General features: G+C 29.0%; 1 protein-coding gene across 1 annotated transcript; it reads left to right on the top strand.

The window, feature by feature from the left end:
* The first annotated feature begins 484 nt into the window (after window positions 1-484).
* Window positions 485-12,359, top strand: LOC129966063 (U6 snRNA-associated Sm-like protein LSm4). The gene is made up of 5 exons (XM_056080426.1): window positions 485-635; window positions 764-805; window positions 5,879-5,977; window positions 7,823-8,000; window positions 12,150-12,359. Exons 1-5 carry the CDS (start codon window positions 633-635, stop codon window positions 12,236-12,238), a joined length of 411 nt encoding a protein of 136 aa, XP_055936401.1. The 5' UTR covers window positions 485-632; the 3' UTR covers window positions 12,239-12,359.
* The last annotated feature ends 12,776 nt before the right edge of the window (window positions 12,360-25,135 follow it).

The raw sequence follows: 25,135 nt of genomic DNA, 5'->3' as shown, positions 1-25,135 counted from the left end.
GCCAACTATTGACTATTCTTTAGTTTCATTTTAATATTCATGACTCTGAACTATTTGAACTTTGGCTTATTTTTAGGAATAATGAGACTTTTCGTTTGAAAGTGTTCAGTTCTTTAAAGACTCTTGTGCGACACTATCCCAATTTTACTAATATGCTAAATTTTGGTGGAAAAAAATTTATAATATTTCATAAAAAATTTTAATATAATATATTTTTGTCAGAAAGAACAAAGGACTAAAAGAAAAATATCATTTTTTATAAATAAACATTACATTTTGATGTGAGTACGCTTACTTCTAAGAAATTAAGCATGAATAAATTTCGTTTATTTAAGAAAATTTTTAATATTAAAATAAATTAATATTTTATATTGCTTAAATAAATTTAATGTCTTCTCATTTGTTTCTGAATGACAAGAAACTGTTAACTAATTAGAGAGAAAAATTCTAAATAGATTTTCACTGTAACTGTTCATCAAAACAATTTGGTTTGAGTTTCTGTTGTTTTGAATTTTATACCTGAGTGAAGTGTGAAATTAAAAGAATATTTATTCATAGCATTTGGAAGAATTTAATTAAGTATACAACGCCTTTTATAGTCATTATTTTCTAATTGTATCTATTTGTTAACTATGGTAAGTGTTGTCATACATAATATATAGTAAAATAATCAAATCATCAGAATTCACTAATTTTTTTTAAAAAAAAAACAGGCTGTGTATTTATATATGTTTAATGTATATATATTTTTTTATTATTATAGCTTCCATTATCATTATTACGGACGGCGCAAAACCATCCTATGGTGAGTTTTCGTTAAGTTTCCCTGATTCCAAAAATCGTTTTATTCAGTGTTTCTTTAAGATCATTAATTTTTTAAATGTTTTTTTTTTTTCAATTTTATTGGCAATATTTTGTAGTGGTAATGTATTGATTTTATTAGGTAAAAATGGGCATATAAGTTTTAAAATTCTCCTTATTGTACTTGGAAAAAGTTACTGATTTATTTATTTCGCTTTCAGTGCTCACATATTAATCATATATTTTTATACCTTAAAAATAAGTTTGAACATTATAAAGAAAGAAATAGTTCTTAATAGTAAAACGGTTGTTTTAAATTTCTTGTAATATTTATGGTCATTATTTAATATACTTGTAGTTAGAGTATTTATCTGATCAAATATATTAGATATGAAAAAATAGTGTATAAATTTAGTTGCTTAGTGTTGCTGCTTTGTTTTCATTTTGTTATTTGATTTTAAAAAGTTTACTTTAATACTGTCATCAAAGTTGGAAATATATATATATCTTGAGAAACTTTTACAATAATTTGTAAAATACAAAAAACAATGCAATAACCTATTTTGTTATCAGTTTTGAAAGTCCATTTTGTAGATTTAAGAAAAATTTAGATTATAGTGCATTCCAGATTATTGCAATACGATTATGATCATTTGATAAAACTGAGTCGGAAATATATTGACAAACCAGTGGATAATTTAAATCATATTATACTATTATTTATCATTATAATTAGAATAGATGTGATTGTTTTTTATTAATTTAAAATAAATTCTTTTAATATTTGAATGCCTTTACTGAAATGTTTTACTAAGGTAAAGAAAGAATATGAAAGAAAAATTAAAATAGAGAAAATATTGAACTAAATTTTAGGAGATGAATAACTGTCATATTTAAAATTAATGAGTTTAAAACTTAGATATTGTTATAACTTCAGCTAAACTGCAAGTATATTCCATTTCAAAAATAATGCAAAATTCAGGGCTAATTTTCTGATTTGCTTTAAATTCTCTTCTCTGTTTATTTTTTATTACTTTTTTTATCTATCATGCCAAATTTTATAATGTAATTATATCTGTAGTGTTTACAAGAGTAGCAATATCTAGATATGAAGAGAACCCTTAAATTCCAAGTATTATTGGTACTTTGGGATTATCCCATCAACCATTTTTGCCAAACTCGATATTGTCGCCAAAAGATGGCAAAAACATACCGAAAGGATTGACGCATTTTTGCGAGCTTTGACAAGTCGATGGGATAATCCCAAAGTGCTGTATTATTAACCAAAAGCTTATTATTTTGAAATTAAATTAATATTTAAATATCATCAAAAACAAAAAAAAGGGAAAATAAATTAAATTATAAGAATTATATAATTGATATTGTCCAAACTTGTAAGGATTGTTATAGCATAATTTCTCCTGTATTATTTTGAAGAGCTTTTTATTGAGAATTTTTTATTTACTCTCATTTGTAAACAAATATGAAATAAGAATTAATTGGGGGAACAATATATAGAATATGATTTTTGATCATAATTTCAAATTTCTTTTTTGTGGTTGCAGTCTTTTATTAAATTTGAAAGGTGCTAATTGATCTGTAATAAAAGAATATATAATGTTTAAAATATTGGTACTCCAATGTAATCATATAATGATGCTTTAAGGAACTTTATATTTTTTGACTATCTCCTTGCAATTGATTTGTTTTCTTTACTACTAATTCTATTTGAAATAATATGGATTAAATCTGATATGTTGGATAAATTTGATAAATATGTTAGAAGATATGATAAGCATGTAAATGTATTTAGTTGCAATTAAAAGTGAGAAAATATTGAATGGATTTAATCAAAAGGTGATATGTTTATCATGAGATAAATTGACCAGGAATATTAATAAAATAGGGATCTTAGTATATATCTGATTATGAGGTGCTTCTAGTGCTCCCCCCCTTAGTGCGATTAGATGCTTTGAAATAGATAATAATAAAATCTAGCATTAATATCTTGATTTTTTATAGTTTGATTTCAGTATTTTGTGGTAAATTATACGCAAAACGTTATATGAGAAATAATTATTAGATCCTATTACATTTATATATAACATATTTTATCACTTTGCAAATAAATATTGATAAGTGTTTAGGATGATCTAAATCACACTGCATCTATTTTAGAAATCCATGTAAACAATATGTACAATCAATTTTAAATTATCTCCTCAATATAATCATATTTAATACTAGCATTTCATTTTTTCTTTTAAATTTGTTATGCCAATAATAATTTATAGAAAATATGCAGTGATTCACAACTTGTTGATTGAAACCAAGCAGAAAAAAGATTTTTACTTTTTTCTAATATATTATTGTAATTTATTTTACTGTTATTAGTTTATTTTTCTATAATAACCAAAATCAAATTATTATGTATAATTCTAAATTTTCTTTTATTCTTGTTTTTTTTCATGAAAATTTATTTTCTATTAAACTTTTATAAATATAAAAGTTCAGAAAGTGTAAAATATTTTTTCCCTAAAAATATAATATTTTTTTTTCTGTGATTAAGTTGAATTATAAATATTATTTATTTTAAGTCTCCTAGTTTATAGAAAGTATTGCTAGCTAAATATTATAATATATGTGTGTTTGTAGTTAAATCTTGTACAAGTCCTTATCTTTATGATTTATAATAAAAATAAAGCATGAAAAGGAAAGAGGCCAACACTAAGATTTTCATTGAACAATATTGTTACAAAATTTTTTCTCTTACAAAATATCGCCAATCAATCGTAATAATGCAGCGCATTCAGCAGTTTGCTTGCTGTCTAATCCTCTAAAATCTTTTACTTGTCGGCGACTCCGACTCTCACACACAACTTCTTCTGACGATCCACACAAATTCTTCACTGCAGCTTCAGAGTGCCCGTCTTTTATAGTTCTGGGAGGCGGGGCTAGAATCTTCAGACCAATCAGGGCGTACCTGGGTGTATCTCGGTTATTACTGGATGGATTATGAAACTTCTCGAACTTTCCGGTATTATCCATTTAGTCGCCAAACTCGCCAAATTCATCTCCAAGTCGCCAAATGATCGCCAAGCTCACCACGCACAGGACGGATCTTACAAAGGTTTTAACGGTTTTTCCCAGGATGACACTATTCGAGCCAATTAGCAAAATTACAGATTTGTAACAATATGCATGAAGCATTAAAATTCATTAGTAAGTGAAATAATTGTGAAGAGTTTTTTCAATCTGCTATCTTCTGATTTTTAAAAAATTTTTTTAGATTTCATTTCAGAAAGTGCTGTTACCAATTAAGATTTTTTTTTGAGCTTCTGAATTTATTCAGTTAGAAAATTGTTAAATAGCCAGATTTATTTATAACAATGAACACTAACATAACTCCAACAATTAAATTTGTTAAAATACACTTTGATACATGATTTTGTTTTGAATAATTGTTCATTAATTTAATTTTTATTACATCTAGTTTCCATTCTTTTGTTTGAAAAATAATAAACAATTGGGGTAAATTCCTTATATGAAGACTAACTATTGGAATGGTTCTCATGATATAACTTTGAGAAATTTTCTATAGATCTTTACCAATTATGGTAACCAGAAATCAAAATCCTCCTCAATTCAAAAATTTTATCTATGTGTATAACATTTTGTCCATAATATATTGTTAATAAGATAACTAGGGTAATTTTGATTGGATTTTAATCAGCCATAGATATGTTGTAAGGATAATAAAAATCTTGATTTTATTATTGGGTCATCTAGCTCAAAGAGAGGAGAAATGGGGATTTGAAATTTTCAGATAGGTAAATTAAATCAGCAAATTAATGCCTTGTTAAAACAAATATATATATATATATATATATATATATATATATATATATATATTATAACCGCAGTTGTTAGATGTTTAGTACTGAAAAATGATTTTTAATACTTAAACTTTTTTTTTGTATGACCTATATTGCCAGCAGTTATTAAATAAATGAAACTATTATGTATACTTCCTTTCCTAACTTTAAAAATGTTTAAATGCTAATGGACTAAAATTTAATCAATTGATAAAACCTAATTAAATAAAAATAAAAGGGAAAAATGTTGGTAGCATAATGTAAAATTGATAATCCTTAGAGAAGTTGTGTATGCTTTAGTACTTTGGAATGTTTTTTATTATAATTTTTTTTCCTTGGAAGCAAGAATATAAGCATGTTTATTTAGTCTTTATTTCACCTTTTAAAATAAACCATATTTTGTTGCTTTCTTATAATATATTTTCTTCGTGGCAATATATGCATAAGTAAAAATCCTTTTAACTGTTAAGATTAGATGCCTGAAATCTGGCATGCATTTATTTCTTGAATAGTAGATTCTTTTTTAAAATTTGATTCAGATTTTTTGATATTTAGCAATCTAAAGAAAATGCTTCTTTTCATACTCATTTTTATAATAGCCACCCAATTTTTTGAATCGATCTGTGTTCACACCTTGTTTGCATAAAATAAACTGTTGCTCAGATTTTTTATTATTTTTTTTTATATAATGTTGTGTAAGGATTGAAAAGAATTAGGAAATATTAACCTAAAGGAATCTGTTTTTCCTTTCCAGCTAATAGAGATTTTTTTTATTTTTTTATAAATATTTATATTTCTTGAGATAAAAATCTTGATGTCTTTTTATGGATAAGTTGTTGTTACTGAACTGATTATAATGTTATTGTCATTTAAATATTTTTATATTTTTATCATATTTTTTTTACGTCTCACTTTTTTTCCCTTTGCTTTCATTGCAGAACTGAAAATGCATTTTTTTTTGTGTGTGTGTGTATGTGTTTTCAATTTTCAGTCTTTGTGACTGATTTTTCCATTTTACTTTAATTATTCACATTTTTTAAAGATAAATTAGTTTCCATTTATAATTCTTTTATTCTTTTCAGTTTTTTTTTTTTTCGTTTCATTTATATTGATTTTTTAAAATTTTTGATAATTTTTTTTATTTATTTAGATTTTTTAAAGCATGCATTCTTTGCTATATTGTATGTTTTATTCCTTTGTAGCTTGTAGAGTTGAAAAATGGTGAGACATATAATGGTCATTTAGTAAATTGTGATAACTGGATGAATATTAATCTTCGAGAAGTAATCTGCACATCACGAGTAAGTATTATTCTGATAATGATTTTTAAGAAAATAATTTTAAAATTCTGTAAAGCTGCTGTAAAAATTTAAAGAAATGTTTTGATTACAACTCATGTCTTGTGACTAAATGATTTAAATTACTTACTAAAAGAGGAACTTTTTTTATGAAAGCAATTTAGGAAGTTAATTCCTTTTTCCTATTTTGCAATTATTTATTTCATTTGCATTACCTATTTTTTGCCTATATGCATAAAATAGGCAGGATATTATCATTCTAATGATGTTATCTGCAGCTGCTCATTAGGTATTGATGGATGAAGTTAGCAGACTGTTGCAATAAATTTGCACACTAGATAAGTTGTAACTAAAATGTGAACTGGGAAAATCCTGTCAAATGTGGTTTCATCAATTTTTTTTTTTACAATTACCATGTACAGTGAACTTTATGAGAACTTAAGGTTTGTATAGTTCTCTGCAATCTTTGTTTACAGTATGTTTGCATAGCATTAGATGCTACCAAGAAATTTTTCATGGTTCTGCAGTTTTTTGAGCTTTTTTTTTCCTCTTATTGTTGAAAGGGGGAACGGGAGTATCATTGTTGAAGTTGCAATTATATTAGAAAATAATGCAGTATACTATTTTTTTAATGCAATCAGTTTTGTACATAATTTTTTTAAAGTTTGTCGAAAAAAATTCTTTTAAAAAGAGTAACAAAAATTATAATCAGAAATTAAAAGGGCATTTTTTTTCCCTTCTTCTTCTATGAATACCTGCCATTACACTAAATAAAGCTTTTTTTTATTGCCCTCATGTTCATGCAATTTGAATTTTTTTAAATTACGGGTTATATTTATTCCTACCTTATACAGAAACTTGAAGCTTTTTTTATTTCTATCAGTGCATTTTCTTTTTCATTAAACTTCTTTTAGTTTTTTTAAAAATCGTGTTTTTTTTTTAATTATTTCAATCAATTGGGTAATTTCTCTTAATTTTCTTTTATGTTTGAATATTTTTATGATGCATGTTTAAATTACTTGAGACTTTATTAAAAAAAATAGTTTAAAATGGAGTTTAACTTTTATATGAAATTTTTTTATAATTAAAATGTAGCTTTCATTTAAAATTAAATGGACAAATGCATTTTATTTTAATAGAATAAATTATGTATTAATGGAATTAAAATTTTATTAAAAGTAAAGTGAGCATTAAAAGTAAGAGCATTAAATAAAGAGTTATTAAAAGTAAAGCTTTATTTTCATTATAAGTTGATAGATTTAATGCTTGTTCAAATAAGAAAAATATTACAAAATATTTTAGGCAAAATAAAATATTTAGGGTTTATTTGTTTTTGTTTTACTTTTTAAAATTAGTTAAAGAAAATTTTTTTTTTCGACTTTGAAATTTTACTTCAGTTTTCTTAACTATGACAGTTATTAGTAATGTATAAAATCTAATGTGTTTGAATTTTGGAAATTTAAACATTTGTGTGTCTTGATAATAATACATAATTTTAATGTTTTTTGATTTAATTATCAATTATTCAATTACTTAATTTAATGAAATTGCTCCCACATGAGCAGCAGTACTCTGCAAAGCAAATAAATAAATAAATAAAAGCACCTCTCAAGATTCTATGATATATACAATTATAAAACACGACTAAAAATTGAAAGTAATTGAAGTTTACCAAATTCTGTCTGGTACATTAATAAAGGCATTTAAACATTTCTTTAATTCTGTTTATCAATCATAATTTTCTTGACATCCTAAAGTTATTCTATTATAATATACATTTTTTATGACTATAATCAAGGGCATTTAAATCATTATCTATTTCTATCTGATTATCTATTTGTTCTTAAGGATGGTGATAAATTTTGGAGAATGCCAGAATGCTATGTTAGAGGAAGTACAATCAAATATATGAGAATACCTGATGAAGTCATTGATATGGTTAAAGAAGAGACTCTCTCTAAAGGAAGAGGGAGAGGTGATATGAAAAGAGGAGGAATGGGACAAAGAGGTAGAGGAGGTGGAAGAGGTAAGCTATTTTATTTTTTATATATAATAAAGCAATCCAATGTGTTTTTTTCTTCTTAAGTTTAATTCCTAGATTTCTGAATAAATTACTTAAAAGCTTGATTGGTTGTCCATGTATAGCCAAGATTTAATAGTGTTCACATTCTCAAATCTCAATTTTTCAATGGTTATTGTAATGATAGAATGCAGAACTTGTTTAAACTTTACTATCTAGATAGTTTGTAATTAGGTCTTTATTGTTCATAAAGGTTAAAACATGTGATTCTCAATAAACAAGTTATGAATCCTACATGAATATAATGATGCAGATGTTGATCAGTTACCATTTTATAGATTTAACAGGTAATTTATTTAATCTATTATTTAGATTTAATGATTGGAAAGTAAAAAACTGATCTCTTCGTATTTTGTATGATAGATTTATAATGCAGTAACTAATTTTGAGACAATACAGCATGGGAAATTTTTTGTAATTTTTTATAAAAATGGTTGCCTCTCAAATAAATATACATGATTTTTTTTCTCCCGAAATGCATCTGAATTTTGAGTAATGAGCAAGACAGATATTCTCTGACAAACTAAATTTGTGGTTTGGTGAATTTCAAGAAGATAATTGGATTCAGGTGAAAATGTGTGATAGACATGGAAATTCCTATCTTTTTTTTTTTTTTTTTTGTTATTTTGCAATTCCACTGTTTTCATTATCTAACGAAACAAAAGGTCTAAAAAGTATTTTTCATTATAGCAACTAGTGCATAATTTAATAACCATTATTTATAATATTAGAAGGAAAGCATGTTAATATTTTTTTTTTCTTGTTATCCTCTACAGTGAATGAAAAAGTCTTAAATTTTAATGGGACTTTAGATATGCAACTAATGAGTTATTTTGATGCATTAGTATGAGATTTTCCATTGCAAAGTGTGATAATTGACAGAATTGCATTACAGTGTCAAACTGAAAAAAGAATAAGATGCTATGAAATGGCAAATGTATGCTAAGGTAATAACTTTCTTCTAATACTTAAATCAAGAATACCCAGTAGATCCTCACTTCAGTTAATGAAAGCTGGTATGGGTTATGAAATTTTCTAAAATGTCATTCCAAGCAGTAATGGCATGTTATATGGTTTGGTGTAAACAGGTTCCAGATTCTTATACAAGCGTCAATGACTACATCATCACTTAAAAATGTTTTGCTCATTAAAAAGAAAGAAGAAAAAAAGTAACTTTAGACTGGAAAATCAGCATACTTAATGAATTTTTACTTCACTGTAAGAAGAATATTTCCAGTAGTCACATGTTGCATTTGAAACTGCATGCTTTTAGATGTTTTGTTTGGGATTACTTACCTTTCCTGCAAAAATCTCTCCCTTTTTTTTTTTTTTTTTTTTTTTTTGTAAACATTTTTGCAAAATAAAATATTTTTTTTTGCATAACAATTTCTATTTAATACTGAGAATTTATAGTCTCACTTAAGAGGGCATATTATTTTAACCACAATGGAGCTCCGTTTAGAGATAATCTTTACTGAATAAATAAGAATAAAATCCATTGCAGTTAAATATATTCCCATTGAATGAATGCTTATATCAATTGTTAAGACTTATTTTTATATTAGTTAAAAGAGTTGTTGTTCTTAAGAAACATGCAATGAAGGGGGGAAAGAATGCAATTTTTTAAAAATTAAACAATGATTAATGCTAATTGCATGATAAAGAAATTCCAGTTGATAGAGAAGCATTAGGGATTTGGTTTCAGATGAATTTAGAAAATAGAATTATTCAGGTAAACCAAAATTTTATTTGTATTCCATTTGAGTATTGCTTCATTTCTGCTTGAAAAAAGGCAGTTATCACTTATAGTTCATTCTTTGGAATTTTACAAGTGATTAAATTGCCATATTTAGATTTCTGAATTTTTGATTAAAAAAATCCATTAAAATGATTTGTTCCATCTTCTTCTTCTTTTTTTTTTTTTTTTTTTTTTTTCTTTTTCTTTTTATACTAAATTAATTTTAGTGCTTACTACATAACTTTATAAACATAAAAGTATGATGCATATAAAATTTTTGAAAAGTTTTGTGTCTTTAGAATTTTGATTTCACCACCTAAATTTGTTTTAATATGTTCGTTTAAGAATGTATGAAGCAGGTTTTTTAAAGAGCAGTAAAATAGTGTTTGGATTTAATCTAAATTTTTCCAAATTGTCTGCAATATTTTTCTATTTAGGGTATCTAAAGTATTTGAAATATTTATATTACTTGACCACATGAACCTAGATAAGCTATGTCATTGTTTTTTGAAATTTTGTTCATACAAAAAAAAAAAAAAAAAAAAAACGCTGTTTTTATAATTGTGCTGAATATATAATTTATTAAAAGGAAGATAATATACTGATAGGTATATTAATGAACTAGTGGAAAACATGCTATTTGTTTCCAAATTCACATTGCCAACATTGGTTGCTTTTTTTTTTTTTTGCTTATATTTGTACTAAATTGATATTGGCTTGCTGGGCATTTAAAAATTGTTGTATTACTCTTGCTGTTAAAAATACATACATTTTATATTTTAAAAATATTTTCTGATAGCTTATATATTCCAAATTATGGAATAAACAATGAAGAAAAATGAGTTATTTAATACTATCCCCCCCCATACAAATTTATTTTTATTGAGTTTTAAAACCTTTATTGGGAGGGATAAATGAGAGAATCGAAGAATTTAAAAAAAAAAAAAAAAAAAACTCAAAATTTCTTGCAGTTATATTGTTACGGATTCCGCTACTACTGAGACCGTAAAATCACCGGGTTCACTTGTAGTGGGTGTATGGTGTGAAAACAATCAGCAGACCTCAGTAGAAGAAAACAACGACGTTTATTTAACACGAATACACTAATACACAGCCGAGACGAACACAGGACAGCACACTACAACAAACAGTAGCCCACAAGTCGTAATCGATAGTAATAACAGCCACAGCACACAAAGCGGTCAGACAGAATTCAGCAGAAGAAGGAATCTTCGTAGCTTCACTCTACGGTCTCTCCAAGCGGCTGTAATTCTTCACTGTCTTTTCGCTTTAGCTGTATCCAGCTGCCGACTTACTACTGCACGACTGGCTACTCCTCACAGGACCCAATGCTGCTTCTACAATAAATGTCAAGACTCAGAACACAGCTCAGTTCGGCATTTGCTTAAGCTCCACACAACGCTGGACTATTCTTCCGCTGCTTCGTTATCCTCTCGCTTGCTCGTTACGTGGCTTCGACTCCAACTCCGACTACGATACCGATTCCTTGCAATTTGGGAATACCTGCCTTTTATAGTTCCCGGGAGGCGAGCTGAGAAGGTTCTGGACCATTCAGGAGTATCTCCGTTCCTATGGGCTAGATCATTAAAATTCTCAAAGTTTTCAGCAATATCTATTTTGTCACCAAACTCTTAAGATCAATGACGCGGCACCCGATCAGCATTCAACAGAGCTGATCGTAAAATGGTCTTTCTTACAATGAAACTATTCGTGCTGGGAAGCAATATTACTGGTTTGTAACAATATGTTTAAGAGTTAATGTGGGGATTTAAACAAAGAAAAAGGAACTAGAATACATCTCATTTTCAACTCCTTGAAGGATTTGTCTCCTTTGTTTCTGTTTTCATCTTCCCTCTTTACCCAGTAAGTCTTTCCATTGCATATATTATTTTAGTAAAAGTTTGTAGGAAAATTGATAGTGAGATTTGTTGTTTTACAAGACCTGTGAAATCTTATTTATTAGTACTATTAAACAATAGGGGGAAGAAATTCTGATTTCATATAAAGATTGAATAAAAATAAAAAGACATTTTCATTAAAAAGTTTTTTTCGAATAGTCATGACCAGTTACATAAATTTTTTGTTAATTCCTCCCTTAAATTTTTTGCTTTGCTATATTTTTCATTTTTTTTCTTTTTCTTTTTTATTGGTCTCCTGATTTTTACTTCCATGTCATTTCTAAGGTCATAAACATTGCATTGTAGGGGGGAAAAATCAATATACTGCATAACATTGCATTTTAATATACTATGCTTTGCAAAATTTCATTTTATATCTTATTTTCCTTTGAGCAGTTATATTCATTCTTTTTTCTAATATATATTATTGCTTTGAAGGTACCTTTGGAAATAGAGGTGGTCGTGGCGGTGGCCAGCCAAGGGGTGCACCACATGGGAGACCAGGTGGAAGGCCAAAACCTAATTAAAATCACAAATTAAAGAAAATATTGATCATTCATTTCATCATTTCATTCTGAAAGGAATATGATAGTATCATATTATTCTGTTACTATGATGTAAATATTAATAAAAAAATTCTGTAACATTTATTTGGATCTTTTTCACCAGACAGTGTCCTTTATTTACATAAAAAATGAAATCAGATTAATGTTTTAGCAAAAATTTGTAAAATACTGGCAGAAATATTGTGTTTTAAGTTCATTAAAAAAGAAAGAAAGAAAAAGAACTTCAATACTGGTTCTGTCTAAAGAAAATCTACCCCACCTCCTTTTTTTTAATTTTTTTTTTATTTAAAATGAAATTTATTGCTAAGAAAAATTGTCAAAAACTAATCTTTTTTGGAGTTCAATTATTAAGAATTTAAAAATTATTCATTTTAGTATCAAATTTCTCCCATTTACTGTAAATATGTTGAATTTTAAACATGAAACTTTTCTTCTAATATATAGCAAGATTTTTAATTATGGATTGTTTAATTTATTAAACCTCTTTTATTTACAATTATTTAATTCTATTTCACATTTATGAGAAGATTATCATATAATACATTGCTATAATTAATAGGATGAATTTTTAGGTAATAATTAATAGGTAAGGAATCAAATTCTGTCAAAGATTTCCTCTGTAGTGTACCTGATGATTGTCAAATATGCAATCTAGTGGAAGTCATACTGTAGTTAGTTATGGATGATCAGAGTGTGGATTTCTAACTTGGGTTTCTGTGATACTTGTTCATGATTCCAGATTGTAAAATTATTCCTTTATATCATAAAACCAGAATTAATCCATATTGATCCATAGATTTTTTCAGTTTTGATTTGAACTAGTTCTTATATATATATATATGTATATATATAGAGAGAGAGATTACAAATATTGTTCAATTTCAGAATTGGACTATGTAAATTAATCAGCAATGCATTTTAATCTTCAAACTTATCAATTAAAACTAATCAAATGGGTATTTTTTTAATTGCAAGTTGATTAAAGACATCAGTTTTTTTCCCCCTCTTTAGAATTTTGTTTAAGTTTATAGGTTAAAATGGGTCTAAGACCAGTTTTTTTTTTTTTTTTTTTTTCAGAGGGATGTTTTTTTTTTCAAACTTTAAATGAACTACATTCAACTTAGAGATTCATGTAGATCTTTTATACTTTATTATATTCACATTCAGAAAAGTTATATCTCAAAAATTAAATCTTGTTGAAATTTACTCTCCTACAAATCTCAAGTGGATGCTAATGCAATATTCCATTACAACATTGGTGATTTCACATCTATACCAACCAATGGACTGCAAACAAATTTAATTTCAGTTTCAAATTTAATTAATTTAATTTAATTCCAAACAAATTTAATTTCACTGCAGCCTTTTGCATTGCCAGCAATAATATAAATTTTAACCATAATTTATGTATACATTATTGAACTTTTCGATTAAAGACTTTTGCGATACAAAGAAAGATGGGACTTTTTATTGTACTGTCTCAGTTAAATAATTTAAATGGTGTGAAATTCGGGAATATATTCTCTTTGTCTGCTCGTATATTCTTAAGTAAAGAACTCCCTTTTTAATTTGTACTGTTTGTTTCATCATCCCGACATTAGCATTTTTCGACACTGGCACTTCATTAAAGGATGGTACGCAAAAAGATGAGCTGTTATTACGCCTTCGAATTCAGCAAATCATCTGAATTCACCCTATTGCTAAATGTAAACATTTCCTTTCATCTTGTTTCTCGGCTTTTTTTTGACAAAATGTAATCCTAACTCATGCGCAAAAAAGGTAAGGGTTTCAGATCCCGAAAATGAACAGTAATCAAATACGATTTTGTCTACTTATTAAGTTTCCACATATTCTTGATTTTTTATCTTTAATAAATTCATTCTAAAAAGCTCTGAAGGTATGGAAATTTGTTTTTCATGATGATAAATTGGCAGTTATTCTTGGGATTTTTATACACTTTGAAAAAAAGAGGAATATTAAAACGCATTTAAAAATTCACACACGCACACATATATATGGGAGTGTAATTTCATTAGCATACAATCACGGAAACTCTAAAGCTCGGCAATTTAAATGTAAGATACTTGGTATAAGATTTTGTGGCTGCCGTTTCAGTTCCGTATCTAATTTTGATTTCAATCAGTCGGGGGGGGGAAGACTTCCAGAATGCATATACTTACGATAAATTCAATAAACATGTTGGAGTCACGTTCAAAACTAATTTGACCATCAAAAAATATTGAAATGTCTATATTCCATATTTTTGATCGTCAGTATTATAGAAAGCATTCATGGCGTTAAGCAAGATCCATAATTTTATGCAGGGAAGGATACAAGACCTTTATTGGAGGATATGCGAGAAAGTTTCGGGACTACTATTCCCGAAACTTTCTCGCATACTCTTTAATAAATGAATTTATATGTTATAAACCGCATGTTAGTGACGAACAATAGTCATGAAAGAACCTAATAGAATGCGACCTTTAGCGCTTTTTTTTTCTTTCTTTTTGACAATGAATCGCTGGGAAATGGTTAAAACAAACAAACAAACCAAAAAAAAAAAAAAGGAGATCAAAACCAAAATTCGACGTATGACTGACTACACGTGTAGTTAGTTGCAAAACCAAATACCTAATTCATATATTAGACATTGCCTTTTTGTATTGTTACGAAATTTCCGGGATTCGTTTGGATAGTGGGAGTTATATGGTGTGGAAAACACTCAATCAGCAGGGGGTAGTAGAAAATAAAACAGCGACGTTTATTTACACGAAGACACACAGGACAGCACAGAAGACGATTATCTTCATCCGAGACGTGCAGCATACAACAGTATACACAGCAGCTCTACTCCGTCGCTGCTCCGCTAGTCCCTGGAAGACGAGTTTTTCACCGTCGCTTCCGACTACTCTTCGACTCCACTGGTCCACGACTCAATTCACGATGACCCGGCAGCTGCAGGTGCTTCCTTTTATAGGTCTTAGGAGGCGGAGCTAGAAGCCTCTCGACCAATCAGGAACGTTCGAGGCGTATCTCCGTTCCTACTGGACGGGTCGGGAAAATTCTCGATGTTTCGGGTATAATCTATTTTGGCGCCAAGTCGCCAAGCTCTGGGACCTCCTATGGAACCAACTATGCTGGGAAGTAGCATCACAGGTTCGTAACAGTATTATAGCGTTACATGCTTGTGAATGTACAGACTGACAGATGGTCAACGTCTTAACAGTATTGATCCCAAATTTAATATGAATATACACTTCAGATGTTAAATATGTGCATCAAATTTTATTCACCTCTCTGTTGACGGAATCGATTCAAAATTGGGACAGACCTACTTTTTATATTTATAACTGTGTATCAAATTTTGTTTAATTAACATATCTTTTATTATGTTTACTTGCATTAGTTGGACAAACTTCCTGTGAATGGATTTTGCTCAAAATTTGATACAAATCTAATAATTTGGAGTAGACTATATATAAAATTTGATCGGTCAAGCTCAAAACATTTTTGAGTTATCTTTTTCACAGGCAGACAGACAGACGGATGGACATAATTCCAAAAAATGTCTTTTCCTGACTCGAGAAAGCTTGAAACGTGAAAATTTGTTAAAATCTCCAGTTCGATATTTTTTTTATTTATTTATTTATTTATTTATTTTTTTTTTGACGATTACAATGCTATTTTTTATACGAGAAAGTAAGAAGGGAATGAGCAAGAACTTATGATCCTTGAACTTCTAAGGGGTGGTAACAATATATATATATATATATATATATATATATATATATATATATATTGTTACGAAATTTCCGGGGTTCGTTTGGATAGTGGGAGTTATAGGGTGTGGAGAACGCTCAATCAGTAGGCGGCAGTAGGAAATAAAACAACGATGTTTATTCATACGAAGACACACAGGACAGCACAAGGACGACAACTATATACAGCATAGATGACGATTATCTTCAGCCGAGATGTGCAGCATACAACAAAACTCTACTGCAGACAGTAGCGCACAGCTTAGTTCAGCACTAGCTTGACTCCGTCGCTACTCTGCTAATCCCTGGAAGACCAGTTCTTCACCATCGATTCCGACTACGACTGCACCGTCGATTCCGACCACTCTTCACCGTCGATACCGACTACGACTACTCTGTCGCTTCCGACTACTCTGTCGATTCCGACTACTCTCCTCTCTGTCGCTTGCGACTACGACTACTCTGGCAGCTGCGGCTGCCCCCCTTTTATAGGTCTCAGGAGGCGGGGCTAGAAGCATCTCAACCAATCAGGAACGTTCGAGTCGTATCTCCGTTCCTAATGGACGGATCGGGAAAATTCTCGATGTTTCGGGTATAATCTATTTTGGCGTCAAAGTCGCCAAATTCGTCGCCAAGTTTGTCTCCAAGCTCTGGGATCTCCTATGGAACCAACTATGCTGGGAAGCCACATCACAGATTCGTAACAATATATATATATAGTATTTCGTTATGATGAGGCAATAATTGCTTTATTTAAATCTATATTCTATAGCGAGAGAGCTAATTTGAAATGAAAATTTCCAAGCATTACTCTTTTTATTCCCTTTAAAGTACACTCATCTACAAACTCGACAAATATTTTTATATTTTTCATAACTTTTCTCTCGACGGAACTTTTAATGAAGGTGGCTTTGACCACGGCTTGAGAAATATGTAAGCATTTCAATAATAAGTTTCAAATTGGAAATTGCATTCTCCGATACTATTATACAATTTTTACAAATTAAGCAATGGCGAAGTGAAATTTAAGCAACGAGGAAAATAAACCAATATAATAAATAAAAAGTTCTGGAAACGCCTTGAAGAAAGTGGAGGGGATTTGAGGTTATTGAGGGAATCTTTAAAGACAAATTTTTTTTTTTCGAGTCGCATATTATTAATAATTTTTATCGCAAATATATCCGCCAATTTTATAAATAACTCCATGAATCTTTTTCTGTGTTTTTATTAAGATATAGCGTTTATTTTTCTAACTGATCTTTTTACCTATATTCGTTTTTTTAGCTATTTTTTCGTAATTTCCTTATTTTGCTGCAGGGTGCTAAATCCTGTCTCAATGAATTTAGTATAGTCGCTTTAATATAAGTACACATTCCTTTCCTGGCTATACGAAATGCCATTTTCAATTTACAAGGTTTAAAATTACTTTACCGATCATTCTGAATTATATATTTTGATAAAGCAGACAATGTAATAGTGAAAAAAATGATAAAAGTATTTTTTTTTTGTGTGTGTGTGTGTGTATGTGTACTATCATAACATAGTGAAAAATTCGAATATGTTTTAGAAAGGTATCTTAACTAATGATGAAATTCTTCCAACATGCGATAAAAATCCACGGTTTTATCCCACACGTCAAATTTTATCCGTCAAAGTTTTATGAGTTTTTCTTTTTCGACACATACTCTGGCATGACCTCAAAAATGTTTCTTTCTTACTTTGGGTATTCATCCTGAATTTTTACCAAAATGTCGGCATCTATTTATTTTTGGCGAATATTGCATTTTCTGCGTTTATCCTATATGCTAGAAAGTGCTTTGAAGTTACAAGCATTGTGACGGTGAGAAATTTACATCATGGAATGGAAACCTATTTTCTGATTGTCGGATTTATTATATGTTATGATAGGATTATATGTTATGATCTACGTAGTATAGAGAAAGTACAGTAATCGTAAAAAAGTCGAACTCGAAATTTTGAGGAATCTTTCCGTTTCAGACCTCCGCGAGTTTTTCGAAAAACACATTTTTAAATATCTGCTGTCTGTCTGTGACAAATAAACTCAAAAACGCCTTGATCTAGATGGATGAAATTTGGTATATAGTCTTTACTCCAAATTTGCGAATTTCTATCAAAATTTTGAGCAAAATTCACTTAGAGGAAGTCCTGCTGTTCGAATACAATTTAATACAGTAACTACAAAACAGAGCTAGATAGATAAAATTCGGTACATAGAATTAACATTTGTAGTGTAGATACCTTTCAAATTTTGAATCAAATCCCACGAAGGATTGACCTTCTGTCGGTCTGTACTTTCAGAAACATGTTACACATTAAACGTGATAATTCAGAGATGCAGTGATTTAAGTATATCAAATTTGGTGTGGCATTTTATAACTACAATTATAGTTCCGTGCCAAATTTTTGTTTCAATCGGTTGGGGAAAACGCATCTAAAACACAAATTCGATTTTCGGATACTATTAACCACATGCTAGAGATTAATCGCCAAATAACTCGCCAAGGAGGACACGATAGATTCAGTTAAAATGCAACATTCACGCCAAAGGTCAATATTTCTTAACTATTGTACGCCTATGTTATGCAAGGCGTTATATGGGATAACACCTTTATTAGGGGGTATACGAGAAAGTTTTGGGGAAACCCCTCCCCCTGGTTATAATAATTGTTCACATGTACAAGAATCGAGAAATATCAACCATTTTGCAAAGATATACCTGCAATTCTGGTGACAAAACTATATATGAAGTTTAATTCTTCTTTCCCACTTCATTGTTATTTTCTTACATATGAAGTGTACAAATAAAAAATATTATTATCGTCAAAGCCTTCGACAGTCAGATTTTCATGTATCTCCTCGTTTCAAAACTCCCTGTATCAAAAAGAAAAAAAATTAGAATTATTTATGAAAGCGACAACTCAAAAATGCTGTGAGCTAAACTGATTAAATTCGATACCTGATCTTAATTTGCAGATTTTTGTCAAATATTTTTTTTAAAAATCCATTCTCAGTATGTCTATTTGTATGTCTATCCCAGTGCAAATCCATTCTCAGGAAGTTTGTTTGTCTATCCCAGTGCAAATCCATTCTCAGGAAGTTTGTTTGTCTATCCCAGTGCAAATCCATTCTCAGGAAGTTTGTTTGTCTATCCCAGTGCAAATCCATTCTCAGGAAGTTTGTATGTCTATCCCAGTGCAAGTGAACACAATACTGGTAAAAACGCAAACAGTAAGATGCATGAATTTCGGTATACAGTTTTAGTGTTTTAAAAATAGACCCGTGTCAAATATTGAATCACAAATGTCCACGCGTTGATTGTCTATACAAGTGCATGTATGAAAACGCGAAAGTTAAAAAAAAGAACGCAATTTATATAAACGAAATTCGTGTGAATTTTTAAATTAAAATTTTAGTTTTGTGTCCAAATTTGGTTTCAAGCTGTCAAAAAAATATGTCAAAGATAATATTAGGTTTTCATCATTATATAATCTGTAACAATATATTAGAATATCTATAAACATTATAATTTATCTACAAAAAAACCCACTAAGTGCTTGTGTATCGGACTTTAAAAATGAAAATCGGAGTACTCTTGGCGTAGACCATTTAAATTTCCCATTTCTGTGAGAACAAAGGGAGAGGATATCTTTTTTATTAAGGAGTATGTGCGAAAATTTCGGGTGAGTCACTCCCGGTAGTTAAGTGATAGTGTTTACAGACATATAATTCCAGAAAAGAGGAAAGAAAGAAAAAAAAAAAAAAAAAAACTCGAATTGAATAAAAATTAGAAACGTAGAAATTCACCAGAATCTCAAAGGCGTTTTTTTTTTTTTTTTTTTTTTTTTTTTTTAAATTTCTTGTATACGTAGTACACAGAACGTATAGTAATCGTCAAACAATTCGAACTCGAGATTTTGACGAATCTCAACGTTTTAGACCTTCCTGAGTTTATAAAACACATTTTTGGAAAATGACCGTCCGTGTTTCTGTGACAATGTTAACTCAAACATTATTGGTGCTAGACGATTGAAATTTGGTATCCGGGTTTTACAACAAATTTGCAGATTTCTATCAAATTTTGAATAAAATCTGTTCAGTGGATGTCCAGCAGTTCGATAATAAGTTAACAACAATAACTACATAACGAAGAGAGCTAGATAGATAAGATTATGTGCACATATTTAACATTTTTAGTGTAGACACTGATCAAATTTTGGGTCAAATTCGAAAAGGAGTTGACTATATGTCGAACTGTACTTCAAGAAGTATGTAAATACGATAACCCCAAAATGCAATAACTTAAATATATTAAATTTTATATGTGATTTTGTGACTAAAAGTGCCGTTTTGTTCCAAATTTTTGTTTCAATCGGTTGAGGCCAAACGTGTCTAATTCCAAATTCGTTTTTTGAATATTGTTAACACATGCCAGAGATGAATCGCCAAATAATTCGCCAAGTATCACACGATAGATTCAGTAAAAATGCTAAATTCAAGCCAAAAATTACAATTCCATAACTATTGTACGCTATCGCCAGTGCCATGTAAGGTTTCCTCTGGCATGACAAATTTATTAGAGAGTATGCGAGAAAGTTTTGGAGAGACCACTCCCAGTGTTTCTTTTTCTTTCTTTTTTTTATAATTTCATTACTTTGTATCATTTTTTTCCCATAGTGCTTGTGCATATAAGAAGGTGTAAAGGACATTCATTGCAACGCAGTTTTAGATAATATACAATTAGATGCTACATGTCATGCGTAATCATATTTGTTACATAACTGTCATCCCATGAATTGATTCCATTACCTGTGCTTTGGAATTTTTTTTCTCCACATTATCATTTTATGTAGGCAGAAATTCAGGAAACTGATCTGTATAAACAGTTAACTATTGATAATCAAATATTTCTAATTAGTTTAAATTTTTTAAGTTTTTTAACCCATTGAAAAACGCTATATGAATCTTCAATAATAATTAGCATTAAAATATGTTAAAATCGTCTGCAATTTTTTTTATTCGAGTTACAGCCAGTTTTAACGTATTTTCATTTTGACTAGAGTATTGATAAAAGTTTTTTTGTTCTACATTTTCATATTCAAAAAAAGAAAATCGTGTTTTTTTTTATATGTGTGTACTCAAATATGAAAAAACTGTTTGAAAATTTTTTTTTAGCTGTGCGCAACAAATTTTAGTGATGCGCACAGATATTAACAGACATGTAAAGATGCTACTAATTAGATATACATAAAAAGAAAAATTAATTTCTTTGCAAAAATGAAATAGAAAAGGCAAAAAAAAAAAAAAAAAAAAAGAGTGGTTGAGGGAAGTTGTCCTGTTAATCAGAATTCTGTCTCGGCAATTATCTTTTTTTCTAGAACACTTTATTCGGCAATTAACTTTCTAGAATAACTCCACCTGAGCCATATTTTTTGCACCTATTTCAATTTAAAGATTTTCCAATTTTTTGCTTTCCTTTCTTTTTTTCTTTTTCCCCCCCTATTCACTTGGAGTTCAAGTTGTCTTTTTATGAGATATTTTACATCTGAGCAGTCAAAATAAAACAAATAAATAGAAAGCTCGCATTAATGGTGATTCCAGGCGATCGTCGATGCCAGATTGCAAGCTCGTAAAATCCAATTACAATTGAACCGATGCCAGATACTTCTACTCAATACGTCGCCAAAAAAACAAAAGTAAATAAAGTCATTCTTGGCAGCGTGTACAAGGTTTTGTGAGCGTAGCGTAGTGGTATAATTTTAGTACTGCATGTTGCTAGAAAAAAAACTGAAAAGAAAAGAAAAGTAACAAAATAAAAGTAATCCGAAAGTGACTTCGAGCATCAAAGAGTCATTTGGAACAATTACAAGATCCAAATTAGATTTTCAGAGATTGAGAAATCTTGTCGAAAAATAGAAATCACCACTCTTGCTAGCAACTACTTTCCGACTAAACTACCTTTTTAGACATATATGTTCACGTTTGCAGAACTTTCGACTTTTCCTCTCAAAAAAGTGCATTCAAAGAGTAAAAAGTATGATAAAAAAATATTTTATGTACAGACGCCCACATATTCCAGTGTTACTTCGGAGAAAAATATTTTACGATTTTCTGTGTATTTCCTTAGCCGTCGGACTTTTCGTTTTGAAGTTTCGATGTTCGAGTCATAAATAAACAAATATTTCATTTTGTGTAATGTTTAGGCAGAAGTGGAACGGGCAACACACCCAGATGTTTTCGTTGGAAAAGTACCAACTTGCATATTTGATTATTCGAAACAAAGGTTCACAGAGTTGCATCGATTTAGATGTCTAAAAGATTTTCCTATCCATTATCTAAATCAGAGAAAATAAAACATGTATAGCTATGATAAATTATTCCCATTTTAAAGATTTCTTATAAAGATTTGTAACTATTTATTTTACTCTTCGGGGTTTGTTTTTCAGTTTAAAGAGTATTACTTTCGAAATTAAACTTTTGTATTTTTTAATTCATTTGCAATGAAATATTCAGGCAATTTTATTTACTATTTTTTTATTTGACACGATTTTTTCAATTCAGATGAAATACATTCGTTTCAATATGGGAATCTTTTCTTTAATCATTATAAATTACTAAAGTACACAACGATGATCAACTCAAAGTTAATTTTTGGCTGTCAATTAATTAATCATATCTTTATTGGTTGTTAAGTTATTTAATTCTAAAATACGATGCTAACATGACTTCAAACAGAAGTTACGTTCTTTTTTTAGATTCTAGACAAGCACGATTTTCTGTTTTCACACGTTCTGTGATTCTTATTGCGATTCTGTGTTTTTTTCATAAAATAAATGTCATCAATTTGTTTAATAGAGATTATATTTTTCATGCTGCATTATTTTGATATTTTTTTATAATATATAATGTAAATGCAAATTTAATTTTAAGAAAATAAGTCATATTTATCTATCCTTCTTCATCAAAGTAAACGACAGGTTTGTGATTAAATCCTGATAGGAAAATTGTATTTTTGAGGATCTATTTAACCCACGAACCGGGGGGAGTATGTGGAAATTATATATACCTACATAGGTCAGCAGTTTTGGTCCACAAAGGCTAGTAGTTTTTTTTCTTCTCTCTCTCTCTCTCTGGAATACCGTGTGTGTTTGTTGCCCTCATCATCTCACAAAGACTTGACATTACGTAGACCGTTGGAAAAATAACAGTTAATTCTTTATTAAGATATATTCCCTTAGCTGAACTAATTATCCGCCTATAAAAAAAATACTAAAATTTTAATTTCTAATATTTTCTCATCAAAATGATAAAAAATGTATTATCCTGTAATGTATTATTTTATTCGATTATAGTTCTATAGATTTTATATAGATTATTATGTTATTGTATTGTTTATGTAATTTGGCTATAGCTTTAGTTTAACTATATATTGCATAGTTTATTAAAAGGTATTTCATTGATTACTATTCAGAAACAAAATTACATTGGATACTGTCCCGAATTAATTTTATATTATTAATTACTATAATATTTTTAGCCAATGAATCATGGCATATTTTATTGACTGATGAATTGTTTTACTTTTTCGTATACGAAATATACGAAGAGAAAATATCGTATTCATCAAAATATTCGAACTTATACAAAATATAAAAAGAGAAAGTATTGTATTCATCAAAATATTTGAACTCGAAATTTTTGCGAATATCCACGTTTTAGACTGCCATGAGTGCGAAAAATATATTTTTGGAATTATATCCGCATATCTTTTAACACGATAACTAGATGTATGAAATTTGATCTATAAACTTAATTCCACATTTCTAAATTTCTGTCCAGTATTGAATGACATTTTCAAAAGAAATTTCATTAGAATTTTGATACATATCGAATGTAATATTCGATAGAAATATTAGATTTCTATTAAATATTACATCCAGAATAAGTAATATAGCTATTCTGACTTGCTATTCGAGAACAGAAAACTAGATAACTATAAAACGCTAAGAGCTAGACCAATAAAATTTGGTACACAGTTTTAGCATCTAAAATAGGGCCATCAAAGAATTGGCCGTTTGTCAATCTGTACATTTTCAGGCATGCAAAGGGAAACACTCAAAAAACGCAACCATTTAGGAATGTGATTTTCTGACTAGAATTGTAACTGTATATTAGATTTTGGTTCAAAATACATAGTTGATTTTCTAGATTGTATATGCAATTTATGTATCAATTGCAAGCCAAAAATTAATCGTCAAAAATATCTAAATACCACGTGGTTCAATAAAATTTATAGATGCACAGCAAGTATCAATGTTATTGTTCGACAATGGCAAAAAAGATATTTATGGGTTTTTTCCCCCAATGTTCACAATTTTATGCGTGGAAGAGGGATAGCACATTTATTGGGGAATATGACAGTAAGTGTGGAGGAGACTAGCTCCACAGCTTTTAATTTATTTAATGAATCAAAATAAATGATAAATATTAATTAAATAGCGCTCTCTTCAATGATGTGCATAAGCAATTTGTTCTATTCCTTCAATAAAATTTTGAATGAATTGCATACAAGGAAACTTGTATTTCCGAATGCCAGTGAACACGATGATTACAAAAAGAAGGAGCTAGATGGATAAAATTTGGTAGCAATTTGGATATCTAAAGCGTAGAAGTTTGATATGTAAAGAGTAGAATTTGGAACCAAATCCGACAGCGAGTTGACTATCTGTCGACCTCAACATTAGTATGGCTGTAAACTCGATACCTTAATAATAAATGAAATTAATGAATGAATAATTAATAATAAATGAAATAGACTTAAATAAATGAAACTTGTTTATCAATCTCATAACTAAAACTGAAGTTCTATAGTAAATTTTGATTTTAATCTTTTCATGGAAAAACTCTCTAATTGAATTCTCGGTTTTCTTTGCTATGCTACGGAGTACAAAATGTTCACTTGCGAAATTATGAATATGAAAAGCTCACGTGGCGTTCACCGTCTTTGCGAAGATCCAGAATTTTTATTCTGTGTGAGTGTGTGTGTGGGGGGGAGAGGGATGATAACAAATTTATTAAAGAG

Source organism: Argiope bruennichi, chromosome 4, assembly GCF_947563725.1.
Source record: "Argiope bruennichi chromosome 4, qqArgBrue1.1, whole genome shotgun sequence".
NCBI classification, from domain to species: Eukaryota; Metazoa; Arthropoda; class Arachnida; order Araneae; family Araneidae; genus Argiope; species Argiope bruennichi.
The sequence above is the reverse complement of the archived record's forward strand: the minus strand, read 5'-3'. Positions and strand labels throughout refer to the sequence as shown.

What these genes read in the sequence shown, in the direction of transcription:
- LOC129966063 (XM_056080426.1), top strand. An exon ending in AAGTAATCTGCACATCACGA is followed by an intron (nt 5,978 to 7,822) that starts GTAAGTATTATT and finishes TTTGTTCTTAAG; the next exon opens with GATGGTGATAAATTTTGGAG. An exon ending in AGGTAGAGGAGGTGGAAGAG is followed by an intron (nt 8,001 to 12,149) that starts GTAAGCTATTTT and finishes ATTGCTTTGAAG; the next exon opens with GTACCTTTGGAAATAGAGGT.